The sequence below is a fragment of the Cricetulus griseus genome, unplaced genomic scaffold, assembly GCF_003668045.3.
Source record: "Cricetulus griseus strain 17A/GY unplaced genomic scaffold, alternate assembly CriGri-PICRH-1.0 unplaced_scaffold_1, whole genome shotgun sequence".
NCBI lineage: Eukaryota > Metazoa > Chordata > Mammalia > Rodentia > Cricetidae > Cricetulus > Cricetulus griseus.
Genome location: NW_023276808.1, coordinates 10,188,681 through 10,203,231, shown reverse-complemented (window position 1 = coordinate 10,203,231; position 14,551 = coordinate 10,188,681). Strand labels below are relative to the sequence as shown.

The 14,551-nt window shown below is 44.2% G+C and overlaps 1 protein-coding gene and 1 pseudogene across 1 annotated transcript; one reads left to right on the top strand and one right to left on the bottom strand.

Annotated features, from left to right (window-relative positions):
* Positions 1-1,147: 1,147 nt before the first annotated feature.
* LOC113838695 lies at positions 1,148-1,708 on the bottom strand (annotated as a pseudogene).
* Positions 1,709-4,016: 2,308 nt separating this feature from the next.
* On the top strand, positions 4,017-6,020 carry LOC100755450 (forkhead box protein P4-like). Its single transcript, XM_035453632.1, is given in 1 exon segment — positions 4,017-6,020. A coding segment is annotated over 1 exon segment (2,004 nt).
* Positions 6,021-14,551: the final 8,531 nt, after the last annotated feature.

Below are 14,551 nucleotides of genomic sequence, written 5' to 3'. Positions count from 1 at the left end.
CAGGCTTTTATGTAGCCCCAGGAGCCTCCATCAGGAGGCTGGCAGCCCAGGCTGGTCTAGGGGCATGCAAGGAGCCAGAGGTTACTGTCCTCCACCAGGCTGTAACTTCCCCCCTGTTTTTCAAAGGGGAGGAAAGGGTCTGTCTCATTAGATTCTGTCCTGAGTCATAATCCTTCAAGAGAAGACAAACTGACAAACAACAAACACAGGGCTGAGACTAGGAATAAAGTGCCTATACCTAGATTCCTACATTTAGCGATGGAAGTCCTCAATTGGACCCCCTATTTTACCAACAGAAGTTCTCAATTAGACCACCTATTTTAACCTAGATTGCAGGTTTGATCCAACTCTCCATAGAATACCTGGCCTAGAAGGGAAGTTGAAGACTTCTCCTAGGTTGCCCAGGCCTGGCCTTGTAGGCAAATCTGCCAAGATCTTGGCCTGTTACCTCTATTACCTGTTTCCCTAGCATACATAAATTAGAAGAACATGGACTTAACAAATATAAAACATTTACTCAATCAACTAGTTGGAGTTGAAAACCTACGTGTTCTGAGTCCTGGTAGGGTCTTGAGTTTCATGGTCAGGAAACCAAACTGTTTGCCAGGTTCCTGGAGCCCAGCGACTAAACCAAGGTTTTGACACTCTGATGCAAAAGCAAAAGGTTTCTTTTTATTTCAAGCTGGCCAGCTAGGATCTCACTGCATGGTGGGCAAGTGAGATACCAACCACCCAAAAAGAGAAGCTTTTACAGGGGAAGACCAAAGGTTGAAAGCCACAAATTACAGGGTTTCCATGGTTACTTCAGGTTATACAAAGTACAGAGTATAGCAGTAACTATATATTTTAAGTGATCTCACAAATATAAAACATTTGAGTGAAATAAGACAGGGCATGGGCTTGCAGGGTTGGAGGGTCACTGGGTACTGTCTATTATCCCCTTGGCTGCAGGATCTTTTTCTTTTCTCTGTTTCAAACAAAAACCTGAACACATTTATTCAAAAACAGTTCAGTTAAGTTAAAATCCTATAACCAGTTCAGCCACAATTCCAGTCACTTGGGTGCGAAGTGTAGATTTGTTACTAGCCACATCTGGGTGAATCCCTTGTTCCGCAGGTACAGGCTGGTGAGGTAGCTACCCTGCTTGTTAGCTGCCAGGGACAAGGAAGTCCTCCCCAGTTCTGAGCAGCGCCCTCCTCACCCAAGTGCCAGGGTCGCTGCAGGCCGCTCAAGGGCTCCCAGGTGATGGTGGCTCCTGCACAGGGGCGGACAGAGGCTTGAGGAATCGGTGTGAGGAAAGATTTGCCTGTAGCTGTAGTTGTAGTGAATGTAGCTGCTGCACTGCCTCCTTGATGAGGTTTCCCAAAAGCAGGAGCTGCTGCAGGAGCTGGTGCGGGTTGTCATCGCTGGTGTGGGTCCCAGGCTGAGATCCAAGACAGTGGGACATGGCTGTGCTCTAGGGCCAACCCCGCCGGCACTGGCCTGAGAGAGGCTGCAGGGTGCTCGGCTTGCCTGTCACCGGAGGTCCCTCACGGCCAGGCTGCTGGGATGCAGGGAATAGGGCCCTGGCGCCCGCGGTGAGCTCCGCCATGCAGTAGGGAGCAGCCAGGCTCCACAAGTGCCCAAGCTCCCACAGCATGCAGCGAATGGCTCCGGGGTGAGCTGGGGCTCTGGCCAGGGACCGGTTCTGTTCCACTGAGACAGCCATGACCAGCAGTGGCCCTTGGTATGGGGACCCCCTGGGAGGCTGCTTTCTTCTCTTATCTAGGGTTGATCAGCAGTACACCTGGGGAGCTACTGGCTGCCTACAGCCAGGTGATATTTCCTATTTTCCCTCTTGCTAACAAGGCCTGTTTACAAATATGCAGATTATCTGCATAGGGCAAGGGTCTTAAGAGCTTGGAATTTGATCTGAGTTACTTCCTCGGGAACTTCCAATGCTATAGAAGTCAACAACCCCCTACATAAAATTGGCATTTTTCTTTCAAGAGTGACCAGCTGTTTTGCCTTTATTAATCTTCATATCCCTTGCTGGAACCTGTAAGAAGTAGTAGCAGTGGATGCTACATAGTGGAGGTGCTCACCAAGATTAAGAAAGAAGGGAATACACACTGATGGATCACCAGTGGATTTGCTGGCCAGCGCCAAGGTCAAGGTAGCCTTGGGAGTATTGATATGTGTAAAAACCATACACCTGGATGACCATGCCCCCTAATGTCGGAGCACACACCTGCCATGCATTGGGACCTGTGTGAGGACTCTGCTCAGGTGCAAAACCCCAGTGCGCATATGCAAAATCCCCTTTAAAAGGTCCTGCCTCCCATCACTCCTCCCTTCTTTTGGCTCCTCTTGGGTTAGCTGACAACTCAGCCCAATCGCTCCCCGCATTTCTGGTAAATACACTTCATGTGGGTTGTTCATCCATTGTTCCTTTCTTTATATCATCATCTGCAGCTTAAACAAAAGAATAGCAATATGGCTGCCTCAACTCCTGAGAGAGTTAGGTTGGTAAGGTAATGTAAGTGTGCCACAGCTCTAGTCGGAGCTGGATTGTAAATAGAGAAGCACTGTCTCGAAAAGAAATTTAAAAAGGAGAATATAGAAAAATAGAAAAATTTAGCAATAGGAAATAAAAATGTCATGCATGGGTTTATTGGGATTTGTTTAGATATCAGACCAACAGTAACTTCAGAAAAATGTTATTCCTTTAGAGAGAGCAGGGCATGGGGAGGAGGAAATACACAGAGGCTTCTAGAGATTGCTTTGGACATGGTCAGGAAGGGCACTGAGTCAGAGAGAGTACCAACAGAAGAGAAAATAGAGAACTGGGTTTGTGCCCCATATGCAGGAGAGGGAAGCAGCCACAGATGACCTACAGCAGGTCAGAGGAGAGAAGGCTAGGGTAAGGTCAATGTCAGAACTTAGATAACTTGCAGCCTTGGGAGATGTAGCTGTGGCTGACACCAGTCACATGTATAAAAACGCTATTGATACAGCCAGTCAGAAACTCTTTTAAGGCCTTAGGGAAAAGAAAAGAAAGACAACATAGGTAAATTTGGATCTGTTCGAATTTTGGATGCTCATAATTCATGAATTGATTGTAACTGCTGTGTTACCAGAGATTTCAATTAGGGATTTTTCAGTTCAACAAACTGATCATAACCTAGGCAAAAGGAGAAATGTGAGATGTATGCAAGTTGTGAATGTTTGGTGTGGCCACACATGAATGTTTGATAAATGTAGGATTGTGAATACATGAATGCTGACAAATGGAACTGCTTATTGACTTGGATATAGTTTGTCTCAGACATAGTAAATTAGCTACCAAAATTGCTTTAATTATAGTCAATAAGAACATCCAGTTGGTCACTCAATGTCTTAACAGGAGATGTTGATTTGAATCCTCAAGATTCACTTGGTGGAAAAATAACAGGAGCCCATAGCATTGATTGAGGGGCAAGGGAAATCTATGGATGATTATATGGAATTTGGCAGATGAGTAGATACAGAAATCCTCCTAAATTTTTATAGTTGTAATGAAAAATCTAGAAAGTAAATGTTGATACATGATTATTGAGAAAAAGCCACTCAGGAGACAGCTGCCTGTTAAAACCTTTAATTGATTTCAAGGAAAATTGATAATCAGTTTCCAAATCTTGGGCTGTTGCAATTTATGCTAATGCATCCTTTCAAGATTCCCAAAATAGTAAGGAGCAGTCCCATGAAAATACTATGTCATTTTTTACTAATGGTTCTTCTGATAGAACAGCAGCTCCTGTTGTTACTAGTAAAAATATGCAGGAGAGACGGCCCCAACCACAGCTCAGAGAATGAAGTTATGTCCTGTTGCAATGGTCTCTCAGCATCTAATAATATGATTCATTTAATCTATGTACTAAGAATCATTTTGTTTTTACGACTCTTTAAATTGTGGAGACAATTCTATATAGAGAGACTATTACGATCAGGTTAAAAATGTTATTTGGGCTCTCTTCTCCAGGTCCTTATAGAGCGACATGATGGAGGAATCTGGATCGGAGACAATCAGGTCGGCACCGACTGGTCAGAAAGTTGGCATGGGCAGCCTCTCTGGGCAAGGTGATGGCGGCAGTGGGTCCTGGACCACAGGCATGGCTGCAGTTGCAGGTAGGGATGGCTCTGGCAGGGACACCACCAGGGGAGCTGACAGCGATGGCGAGATGAGTTCCATGGAGCTTCTGCAGTTCCAACAGCAACAGGCTCTCCAGGTGCCCAGGCAGTTCCTGTTGCAGCAAGCCTCCAATCTGAACTCCCCAGGGAACAAGGACAGCAAACAGTGGGCCTCTGCAGTGCAGGTGCCTATGTCTGAGGCCATGATGTCACAGCACATGCTCACCCCTCAGCAGATGCAGCAGAACCTGTCACACCCTCAGCTGCAGGCCTTGCTGCAGCAGCAACAAGCTCTCATGCCCCAGCAGCTGCAGGAATATTACAAGCAGCAGCAACAACAGCTCCACCTGCAGATCCTCACCCAGCAGCAGGCTGGGAAACAGCAGCCCAGAGAGACTCTGGGGAACACACAGCTGGCCTTCCAGCAGCAGCTCCTGCAGATGCAACAGTTGCAGCAACAGCACTTGCTCAACCTGCAGAGGCAGGGGCTGGTCGACCTGCAGCCCAGCCAAGCCTCCTGGCCCCTCCAGGCCCTCCCGCAAGCAGCCGCGTGCCCAACAGACCTGCCTGAGCTGTGGAAAGGCCAGGGTGCCCCAGGGCAGCCTGCTGAGGACAGCATCAGGCAGGAGGGGCTGGACCTCGCCAGCACAGCTGCCACTGCTACTTGGTTCGCCAGCGCCCCCAAGGTCTCCCCACCCCTCTGCCACCACCCCTTACCCAATAGACAGCCCACTGTGCTCACACCTCGGAGAGACAGCTCCTCCCATGAGGAAACCCCCAGTTCCCACCCCCTTTATGGACATGGGGAATGCAACTGGCCAGGCGGTGAGACCCTGTGTGAAGACTTGGGCCAGTTTATCAAACACCTCAACACAGAACATACTTTGGATGATCAGAGCACGGCCCAATGCCAAGAACAGATGCAGGTGGTCCAGCAGCTGGAGATCCAGCTCACCAAGGAGAGTGAGCGGTTCCAGGCCATGAAGGCACATGTGCACATGGGGCCTTCAGAGCCCAAGCCCTTCTGCCAGCCAGTGACCGTCTCTTCAGACCCATTCCCAGATGGCCTCGTGCATCCCCCAGCTCCAGCTGCTGCCCCTGTCACACCCTTGCAACCCCCTGTTCTGGGCTCTACCTCTTTGCATAGTGGGGGCCCTGCCCGCAGGAGAAGCAGCCACGAATTCGGCTCCCCCATCTATTCAGAGCTTCCCAAGTATCATGATTACGTCAAGAATGTTGCTGTCAGGCCCCCCTTCACCTATGCCTCCCTTATCCGCCAGGCCATTCTAGAATCTCCAGATAGGCAACTGACTCTGAAAGAGATCTGTAACTGGATCACCAGGATGTTCGCCTTCTTCCGAGGAAAAACTGACAACTGGAAGAAAGTTGTGAGCCACAACCTCAGCCTGCATGAGTGCTTTGTCAAAGTGGAGACTGTCAAGGGGGCTGTGTGGCCCGTGGACGAGCAGAAATATCAGAAACAGAGATCATCAAGGATGACAGGGAGTGATGATCTCGGGCCTCAGTTTTGGCCCCTTAACACCAGCTATCAGGCTGCCCTGGCAGAGAGCAACTTCCCCTTCCTCAACAGTCCTGACATGCTGAACCCTGGCTCAGCCAGCAGCCTTCTGCCCCTCAGCCAGGATGACATGGGTGCCCCTGGGGAGCCACTGCCCTGCAGAGGGAGCAGCAGCCCCCCTCGCCTCTCCCCTCCTCAGTAAAGCCACCAGGTGCAAGTGAAAGAAGAGCCTGCGGAGGCAGAGGAAGACAGGCAGCCTTGGCCTCCCCTGGGTGCCCCCAACCCCAGCACTGTGGGACCTCGGGAAGACAGGGACCTGGAGGAAGACCTGCCAGGAGAAGACATGTCCTAAGGGCTGGGTGGGCAGGTGGGGCTGGCCACGACCCTGCCACCCAGTCCAGGCCACAGCCCACCCACCCCACTCTACAGCCTCTCCAACCTCAAGGCACTTCCAGGACTCAGATCTAGTCTAGCATCACACCTCTCAGGTTTCAGACCTGGCCTGAGAAGCAACTAACACCTATTCCTTCCCCCACTTTCTTAGTGCTTGAGATAAATATAGGAGATTCCGGATACCTGGCCTGAGAGCAATTAACTTTCATTCCTCCCCCACCTCCTTTTTCTCTGCTTCTTCCTTTCTTTTTAAAAAGCCCCTTGGTTTCAATAAAGTTGGGTCTTGACAAAACCTGCTTGGTCCTGTTCTTTCTTTCCTGCCCATCATTTTCAGGCGTGATCCACCTCGGCCTCACGAATTACCGGAGCCCCGTGGGCTGCGGCACTTTCACCCCCTCATCACCTGTCCCCTGTTAAACAGATGACCAAAGACCTTTCTTATGCTGAAGCAAAAAACAAATCTTAAAAAAAAATGTTATTTGCACAATTTCAATATGCTGTTCACCTAAAAAATTCAACATTTTATCGGTCACATTGAGAGCTGTTCTGGCCTTTCCCCTATCTACTGGCTAAAGGCATCAAGTTAACAGGTTGATTAATGAAAATAGTAGATTTGAATCAGGTACAAAGAGCTCTACAGCCTAATAATTTTCATCATTTAAATTAAAGTCTAAATATACAATTTGGCTTAGCTAGAGATTCTGTCCCTCAAAATTGCCAAACAATGAGGTGTACCCACAATATTTATCTGTAACTAATTTAGTAATGAACCCAGATGTCCTAGAAGCAATGGGGTCATAACTCCTGTGCAGGGTATGCTTAAAGAGCAGGCTATTGCCCAGGAAAAGGGATTGGGAAGAATTTAAAGAGTGACCCCTGCCTGTGTCAGACAGACCCCCTGGTACAGAGAGCCCCTGGAGACAGGAGAGGATTGGGACATTTAAATGGGACCCATTGTACTGCAGCTTCCTAAAGCTCCAACTCTTATCACCTGGAAAAATGATGAATCTGTTTGGTAGAACAATGGCCCTTATCTGAAATAAAATTGGAGGCTTCTCATGTCCTGGTTCAGGAGCAACACAATGAAGGTCACATTGTCCCTTCAACTTATCCCTGGAATACCCCAATATTTGTTGTTAAGAAAAAATGGGGTAATTGAGGCTGTTACAAGACTTGAGACAGGTCAATAATACCATGATTCCCATGGATACCACTCAGCCAGGGATGCCAGGCCCTGTGGCCATCCCAAAAAATTGTCATTTACTTGTGATGGATTTAAAGGATTGTATTTTCAATATTCCTCTGCACCCTGCTGATTGTCAGCATTTTGTGTTCAATGTTCCATCTCTTAATTTAATAGAGTCTTACAAGAGGGTATCAATGGGTATATTTGCCTCTAGGCATGACTAATAACCCTACCATGTGTCAACTTTCAATCAGTTTTGTCAGGATTTTGTAATTACCCCCAAAACTGGCATTCCTTACAACCATCAAGGACAGGCTATTGTGGAACAGGTCCATCACACTTTAAAAGCTTATTTGGTTAAATAAGGGGGACCTTGAGGGTCCCCTTGGCTTGCCTCACCCTACTGATATTTTAAATTTTTTAATAGTGGGTAATTCTAATAATTCTGCATCAATTCATCATTGGCCATCCTCTGTGCAGAAAAAGCCTCTGGATAAATGAATAGATCTTCCCTGGATTCTTTGGAGAGGGCCAGTTCCGGTTTTGGTGTGGGCTCTTGTGTCTATTTGCATTTTTCCAGAGAATGGTGAATCTCCAATCTGGGTTCCAGAGTGTCATGTATACCTGGTTCCTTCTGATTTGATTCAGCTTTCTAATGAGCCATTGGATGCTAATGAGAAATCTATCAGCCTTGGTGCTGATGGATTCTCAAAAACAGGTTTGACCAGTTATAGTCCGCTCCAACCTTAATCTGGGAAAGGCAGCCGGGAATAAGAATTTAAAGGAACAAATTTCCTAATCATTGGCCATGTCTGCTTAGTAAAGATGGAAGCCAAGCCAACCTTTTCCCACATGTTCCTCTGCTGGCCTTATGCCTGCTTAAAATAGTCTTTTTGGCTGCCAAAGGTGTTAATTTAAGTTACAATGTGTTCCTACACTCTTTGATATGCTAAGTAACCCTCACTCTGGAGAAATGTTTAACTGTTTCCTCCAAAAATGCCACTTGGAGAAGCTGCAGAGATGATGGGATTGCAGCCTCGGTTTTCATGGTACAAGACACCACAGTGGGACTCCCTGGAGAAGATGAGGTATTCCTTACTGACACGGGAGAGATCTTGACATCCTGACTTACAATGTGGCTGCAATTGGAACCACCAGGCAGTTTCTGGCTTAGCTGCCCCTCAGGCACTTAACACAGCAAGCATACTAAGTAGTTCTCAGGAGACATTCCTTCTGCTTTAAGATCCTAAAAATTATATTTATTCTCTAGTCTAAATGGGCACTTTAGATTTTAATTGGGTAACTTTTCTAGATTTCTCAATTGGCTACTCAAAATTATTTAGGCTTGTGAGATCAGGGTGCCTCCTCTTTAGGAAGACTCTGTCTTTTGGAACTCATACTAAAGGTCACTTCAGGTATGAAAAGGGATCCCTAGACCACAGGATTAAAATCTGAGCAGCTTCTTTTAGCCTTGTCTGTTTTGAGGCACAAAAAAACCACAGCAAGTCAAGAGCCACTTGTGGAGAGAGTAAATCATGCTTTCCTTGCAGCAAGCTACCCCTCAACGAAGGTCTAGCTGAGTCTTCAGGACAAATGAGTTATCAATGATGGGTTATTTTCAAGGAAAATCTGTTTACCTAAAACAGAGGGTCTGCAAGGCTTGGGCAGGCTTTTCTATGAAGGGCATGATAGATGTTGCAGTCCTGAAATACTAAGACAGACACTAATTTTTATTTTTATATGTGTAAGGGATCACCTGTAGGGGACCTCTGGGAGTCTGCTTTTCTTCACTTATCTAGAGTTGATCTGCAGTACCCTGGGGGTGCTGACTGCCACACAGCTAGGTGCTATTTCCTTATTTTCCCTACTGACAACAAGGCATGTTTACAAATAATGCAGATTATCTGCAAGGTGCCAGGGGCTTAAGAGCTTGGACTTTGATCTGATTTATTTCTTAGGGTGCTGCTGATGGTGTAGAAGTTAACTCCCCTGTAAACAAAATTGTCATTCTTCTTTCAAGAGTGATTGGCTGTTTTGTCTTTATTAATCCACAGATCCCTCCCTCTATCTAACCTGTAAGAAGTAGCAGTACTGGACCCAAACCTTGGCCTCTGAGCTTTGTTGAGTGTGGATTCCCTGTGGAAAGGGAGGCTCTGCCTTCCTGGCAAGGGAGACTATGAGCTGGTAATATCACTGTCCAGTGATACAGGCTTTGCTTTTGTTGAGCAGTGGGAAAACAGATTGGAAAACTGAAGGTCTGGATTCTAGAAGTTCTGGATGTTACACTCCACTTTCAGGTGTGTCTTACAAATGTCACAGATAGTTTAGAAACTGTTAGAAAGGAGGGCATGGGAATCATCCCTCAGCAATACATGATTAGAGTGTTTTCAACACTGACAGCTACTGACAGCCACCATCATGTGATTCAGGTGAAGTTCAGTTCCAGGGCACAAAAGGATTTTCTGCAATGTAGAGGTATTTCAGGTTAGCATAGTATTTTGCAGGTGAATAGGGAAGATGCCACATCTTGTGACATCATCCATTCAACAGGAAGCAGGCATTAAATTATTCTATACATTGTGTTTTGATTGGGCATCACTGTGGCTGGATTTGCCTGAAACCACAAGGGGGAAATGAGGGGCTGTAGAGTCATAGAAGGCTCTGTAGGAGATGACTTACATTTTCTGAAAGGGCCCCAGAGCATGGGGCCTCTCTGGAAGAAATATTAGTCGCTGGAGGGTCAGAAAATTAACAGTTTAGCGGTCACTTTTTTGTTGGAATTGTAACATTTTAGTATGCCGCGGGTCATTATACAAGGTTCACACTCTGAATTCCCAATTTTGGTCCTAAGCCTATCCTGTCAGGGCTGCTCATCTGTGCAATGTATCCTAGCTGAAGTTCAGGTCCAGCCTCTAACAGAAGTTTCTGATTCATGGGTCATCATCCTGGGGGAGATGCTCTATTCCCAGGGACAATCAAGGTGAAGTTTCTTCACATGTCTAGAGTAGAGCATTGCTCTTGGTCTCTGTTTTTGTATTGTCCAGTGGATGTCATGTAGTTCTAGGTCTGTGTCTGGGCATTTGGACTGAGAGACAACACTGAGCTCTGGTCATAAGATACAGCCTTGGGTGGAGTGAGGTTCATGGCTAAGCAGTTTTTAGATGTCTAAAAGTTTTTTTCATACCTAATGACATGATCATCTGTTTTTTATTTTTCAGTTTGTTTATATTACCAATTTTACTATGTAGATACATCCCTGCATCTCAGGGATGAAGCCTACTTTATCAGGGTGGAAGGATATTTTTCATGTGTTCTTGGATTTGTTTTGCCAGTTTGTTGTTTTTGTTTGCTTTTTTCTTTTTTTCCCGAGACTGGGTTTCTCTGTATTGCTTTGGAGGTTGTCTTGGAACTTTTAGACCAGGCTGGCCTCTACCTCACAGAGATCCACCTGCTTCTGCCTCTCCACTGATGGGATTAAAAGCATGCCACAGCTTTTCCAGTATTTTATTGTGCAGTTTTTCATCAATGTTCATGAGGGAGATAGGTCTTTAATTCTCCTTCTTAGTTGAGATAATGTGTGGTTTGTGTATCATGGTAACTACAGCCTCATAAAAAGAATTTGGCAAAGATCCTTTTGTTTCTATTGTGTGGAACAATTTGAGGATTATTGGCATCAGCTCTTCTTTGAAATTCTGGTAGAAATCCAGACTGAATCCATTTGGCAGTGGGATTTCTTCATTTGGGAGACTTTTAAGGACTTGTTCTATTTCTTTAGGGACTATAGGAATATCTAAATTGTTTATCTAGTCTTGATTTAATTTGTATATGTGGTACCTATCAAGATAGTTGTCCATTTCTTTTATATTTTCTTATTTTGTGGAGTACAGGTTTTTGAAGTATGGCCTAAATATTGCCTGGATTTCCTCAGTATCTGTTGCTATATCCCCCCTCCCTGTTTATTCCTAATTTTGTTAATTTGGATATTTTCTCCCTGCCTTTTAGTAGGTTTGGATATCTTGTTGGTTTCACTGATTCTTGGTATTGTTCTTTTTTTCCACTTTAGTGATTTCAGGCAGGAGTTTGATTATTTCCTGCTGTGTAATACTCATGGATGAGTTTGTTTCTTTTTTTTTTTAATGATAGAGATTTTCGTTGTGCTGTTATGTCACTAGTGTGAGATTTCTACAAATTCTTCATAAGTACTTAGTGGTTTGAACTTTCTTAACACTGCTTTCACAGTTTCACTTAAGTTTGGATATACTATGCATTCATTGTCATTGAATTTTAGGAATTCTTTCATTTTTATCTTTATTTCTTCTTTGACCCAGTGATAATTCAGTTGAGATTTGTTCATTTTCCATGAGTTTGAAGGCTTTCTGTTGTTTATGCTGTGATCTGTTAAGATTAATAAGGTTATTCCAAATTTTGTATCTGTTGGGAATTGCTTTCTGTCCAATATTTGGATATTTTTAGAAAAGATTCCATGATGTGCTGAGAAGAAGGTATATTCTTTCTGTTTTTTTTGGTGAACTTGTCTGTAGATATCCATTATATTTGTTTGAGTCGTATCACTTATTATTTCCCTTATTTCTCTTTTAGTTTCTGTGTAGCAGAGCTGTCCACTGGTGAAAGTGAGGTGTTGAAGTTTCCCACTACTAATATGTGGGGTTTGATATGTGATTTAACCTTTAGTAATGTTTCTTTTCCAAATGTGTGTGCCCTTGTATTTGGTATAAATGTTAAGAATTGAGAATTCATTATGATGGACTTTTCCTTTGAATATGAAATGTCCTCCATCTTTGTAATTAGTTTGAGGTATATTGTGTTAGATATTAAGGTAGCTACACTGGCTTGCTTCTCAGCTGCATTTGATGGGAAATACTTTTTCTGACTCTTTATTTTGAAGGAATGTCTGTCTTTCAAGTTCATGTGTTTTTCCTATTTACTGCAGAAGAATGGATCCTGTTTTCATATTCATTCGGTTTGTCTGTGTCTTTTTATTGGTGAATACATGCTAAAAGATATTAATCCCAAGTGATTGTTAATTCTTGGTGTTTTTTGGTGTTGCTTTTGTTGAGGTGATGTGATGGTGCGGGTTTGTGTGTGTTTGTGTGTTTGTTTGTGTGTGTGTGTTTCCTTTTTGTGTTTTGGTGTTGTGAGATTATGTATTGCCTGCATTTTTGTGAGTACAGCTAATTTACTTTGGTTAGAATTCTCCTTCTAGTACTTTCTGTAGGGCTGGGTGGTAAGTATTTTTTAAATCTGGTTTTGTCATGAAATATCTTATTTTTTCTTTCTATGGTCATCTAAAGTTTTGCTGTGTGTAGCAGAAGAGATCTTCTGGGTGAACTGGTGGCAGTGGGGTTGGGGGTAAGATGGAAAACTGTGCCATCTGGTTGGCATGCCAGTACACCAGCAGCCAGTGTACAACTTGTTCCACCTGAAACCCTGAATAAAGTCATGCTCTAGACTTTAAAAGTGGTCTTGAGCTGCTGCCTGTGCATTTCAATTTTGTTCACTTTTGTAATTTGAATTTGTTTTTCTTCATAGAAACCTTGCCAAGGCAGAGAAGGAGGGAAATATCTGACTTTTGAGTAAAAGTAGAAGACCAAATGAGGAAAAATGGATGCAAGACAAAGGCAGTGCCCTGAAACCTTTCTCTGCGGAAACCTACAAAGTCCTCAGCCATGAAGAGAAGTGAAGCTAAAAAGGTAAGGCTATACAAATGGGATGTTGACTTTGAGAATGTACGGTTAGGGTTAGAATCAGGGTTATGGTTATACTTATGTTTAGGTTTGGGGTTATACTCATGGTTGGGGTTAGGGTTAGGATTAGGTTTAGGGTTCAGGGTTCAGGATCAGGGTAAGGATTAGGATTATGTTTATGTTTCAATGTTACACTTGAGGTTAGCGCTAGGATGAGAGGTAGCGTTAGGATTAGTATTAGTGTTAGGGTTCAGGGTTAGAGTTAGAGTTAGTGTTAGTGGTAGGGTTCTGGGTACAGGGTTATGGTTATGTTTGTTTTGGATTAAGGTTGGGGTTTAGTGTTAGGGTTCATGGTTAGGATTAGGGTTAGAGTTCAGGGTTCAGGCTTAGGGTTAGAGTTAGTGTCAGGTTTAGGGATAGAATAAGGGTTAGGGTTCGGGGTAGGGTTCAGTGAAGGGTTAATGTTAGGGTTAGTGTTAGGGGTTGTGTTAGGATTAGGGTTCCGGGTTAGTTTAGAGTTAGGGTTACAGTTCAGTGTTAAGTTTAGGGTTAGTGTTATGATTAGGATTAGTGTTATGATTAGGGTTATTGTTAGGGTTCAGGTTTAGGGCTATGGTTAGGTTTAGAGTTAGAGTTAGAGTTAGAAGTTAGTATTAGGGTTAGGGTTAAGTTTAGGGTTAGGTTTAGGGTTAGTGTTATGGTTATGGTTAGGGTTACCATTTGTGTTAGGTTTAGGGTTAAGGTTTGGTTTTGCTTTAGTGTTCATGTTAGTATTATGGTTAGTGTTAGGATTCATGGTTATGTTTTTTGGTTAGGGTCAGGGTCTAGGATTGTGGTTATGGTTAGGGTTACTGTTATGGTTAAGTTTAGGGTTAGGGTTTGGGTTAGGTTTAGGTTTCAGGGTTTAGGGTTAGGGTTTAGAGTTGTGTCTATGGTTAAGTTACTGATAGGGTTAGGTTCAGGGCTAGGATTCAGGGTACAGGGTTAGGGTTATGGTTTATTTATGTTTAGGGGTAGAGTTAAGTTTAGGGGTGAGGTTTAGGGTTCATGGTTAGGGTTATGGTTAGAATTAGATTTCAGGATTAGGGTTAGAGTTAGTGTTCGGTTTAGGGATAGAGTAAGAGTTAGTGTTAGAGGTAGGGTTGAGGGAAGGGTTAATGTTAGGGTTAGGGTTCAGAATTATGGTTAGAGGTAGGATTAATGGTTCTGGGTTAGGTTTAGGGTAAGTGCTATTAGGGTTCGGGTTAAGCTTAGTGTTAGGTTTAGGATTAGGCTATTGGGATCCATCCCCTGTGGAGTTTCTAAGAGTTGTTTTCCAGCATAACCACAGATACCTCCTGTTTATCTGACCTCACCCCACTAGCATCAATATCCTGTTGTGAAACCTTTCACCTGGGGTTTTGTAAGTTTGTACATAAGGCTGCTCCACAATAAAGGTAAGAGACATTCTGTCAGAAAATCAACCAGGATCTTGTTGTTCATCCAAATCTCTAGGCTTTCACCCAGTACTCGGACTTAGTTGTGGTGCAGGCAGCCACAAGTGGAGGTTCCACTGTTATTGGGAAAGAAAGGAGACCCTGAGAGATCACCCTCAGAAGG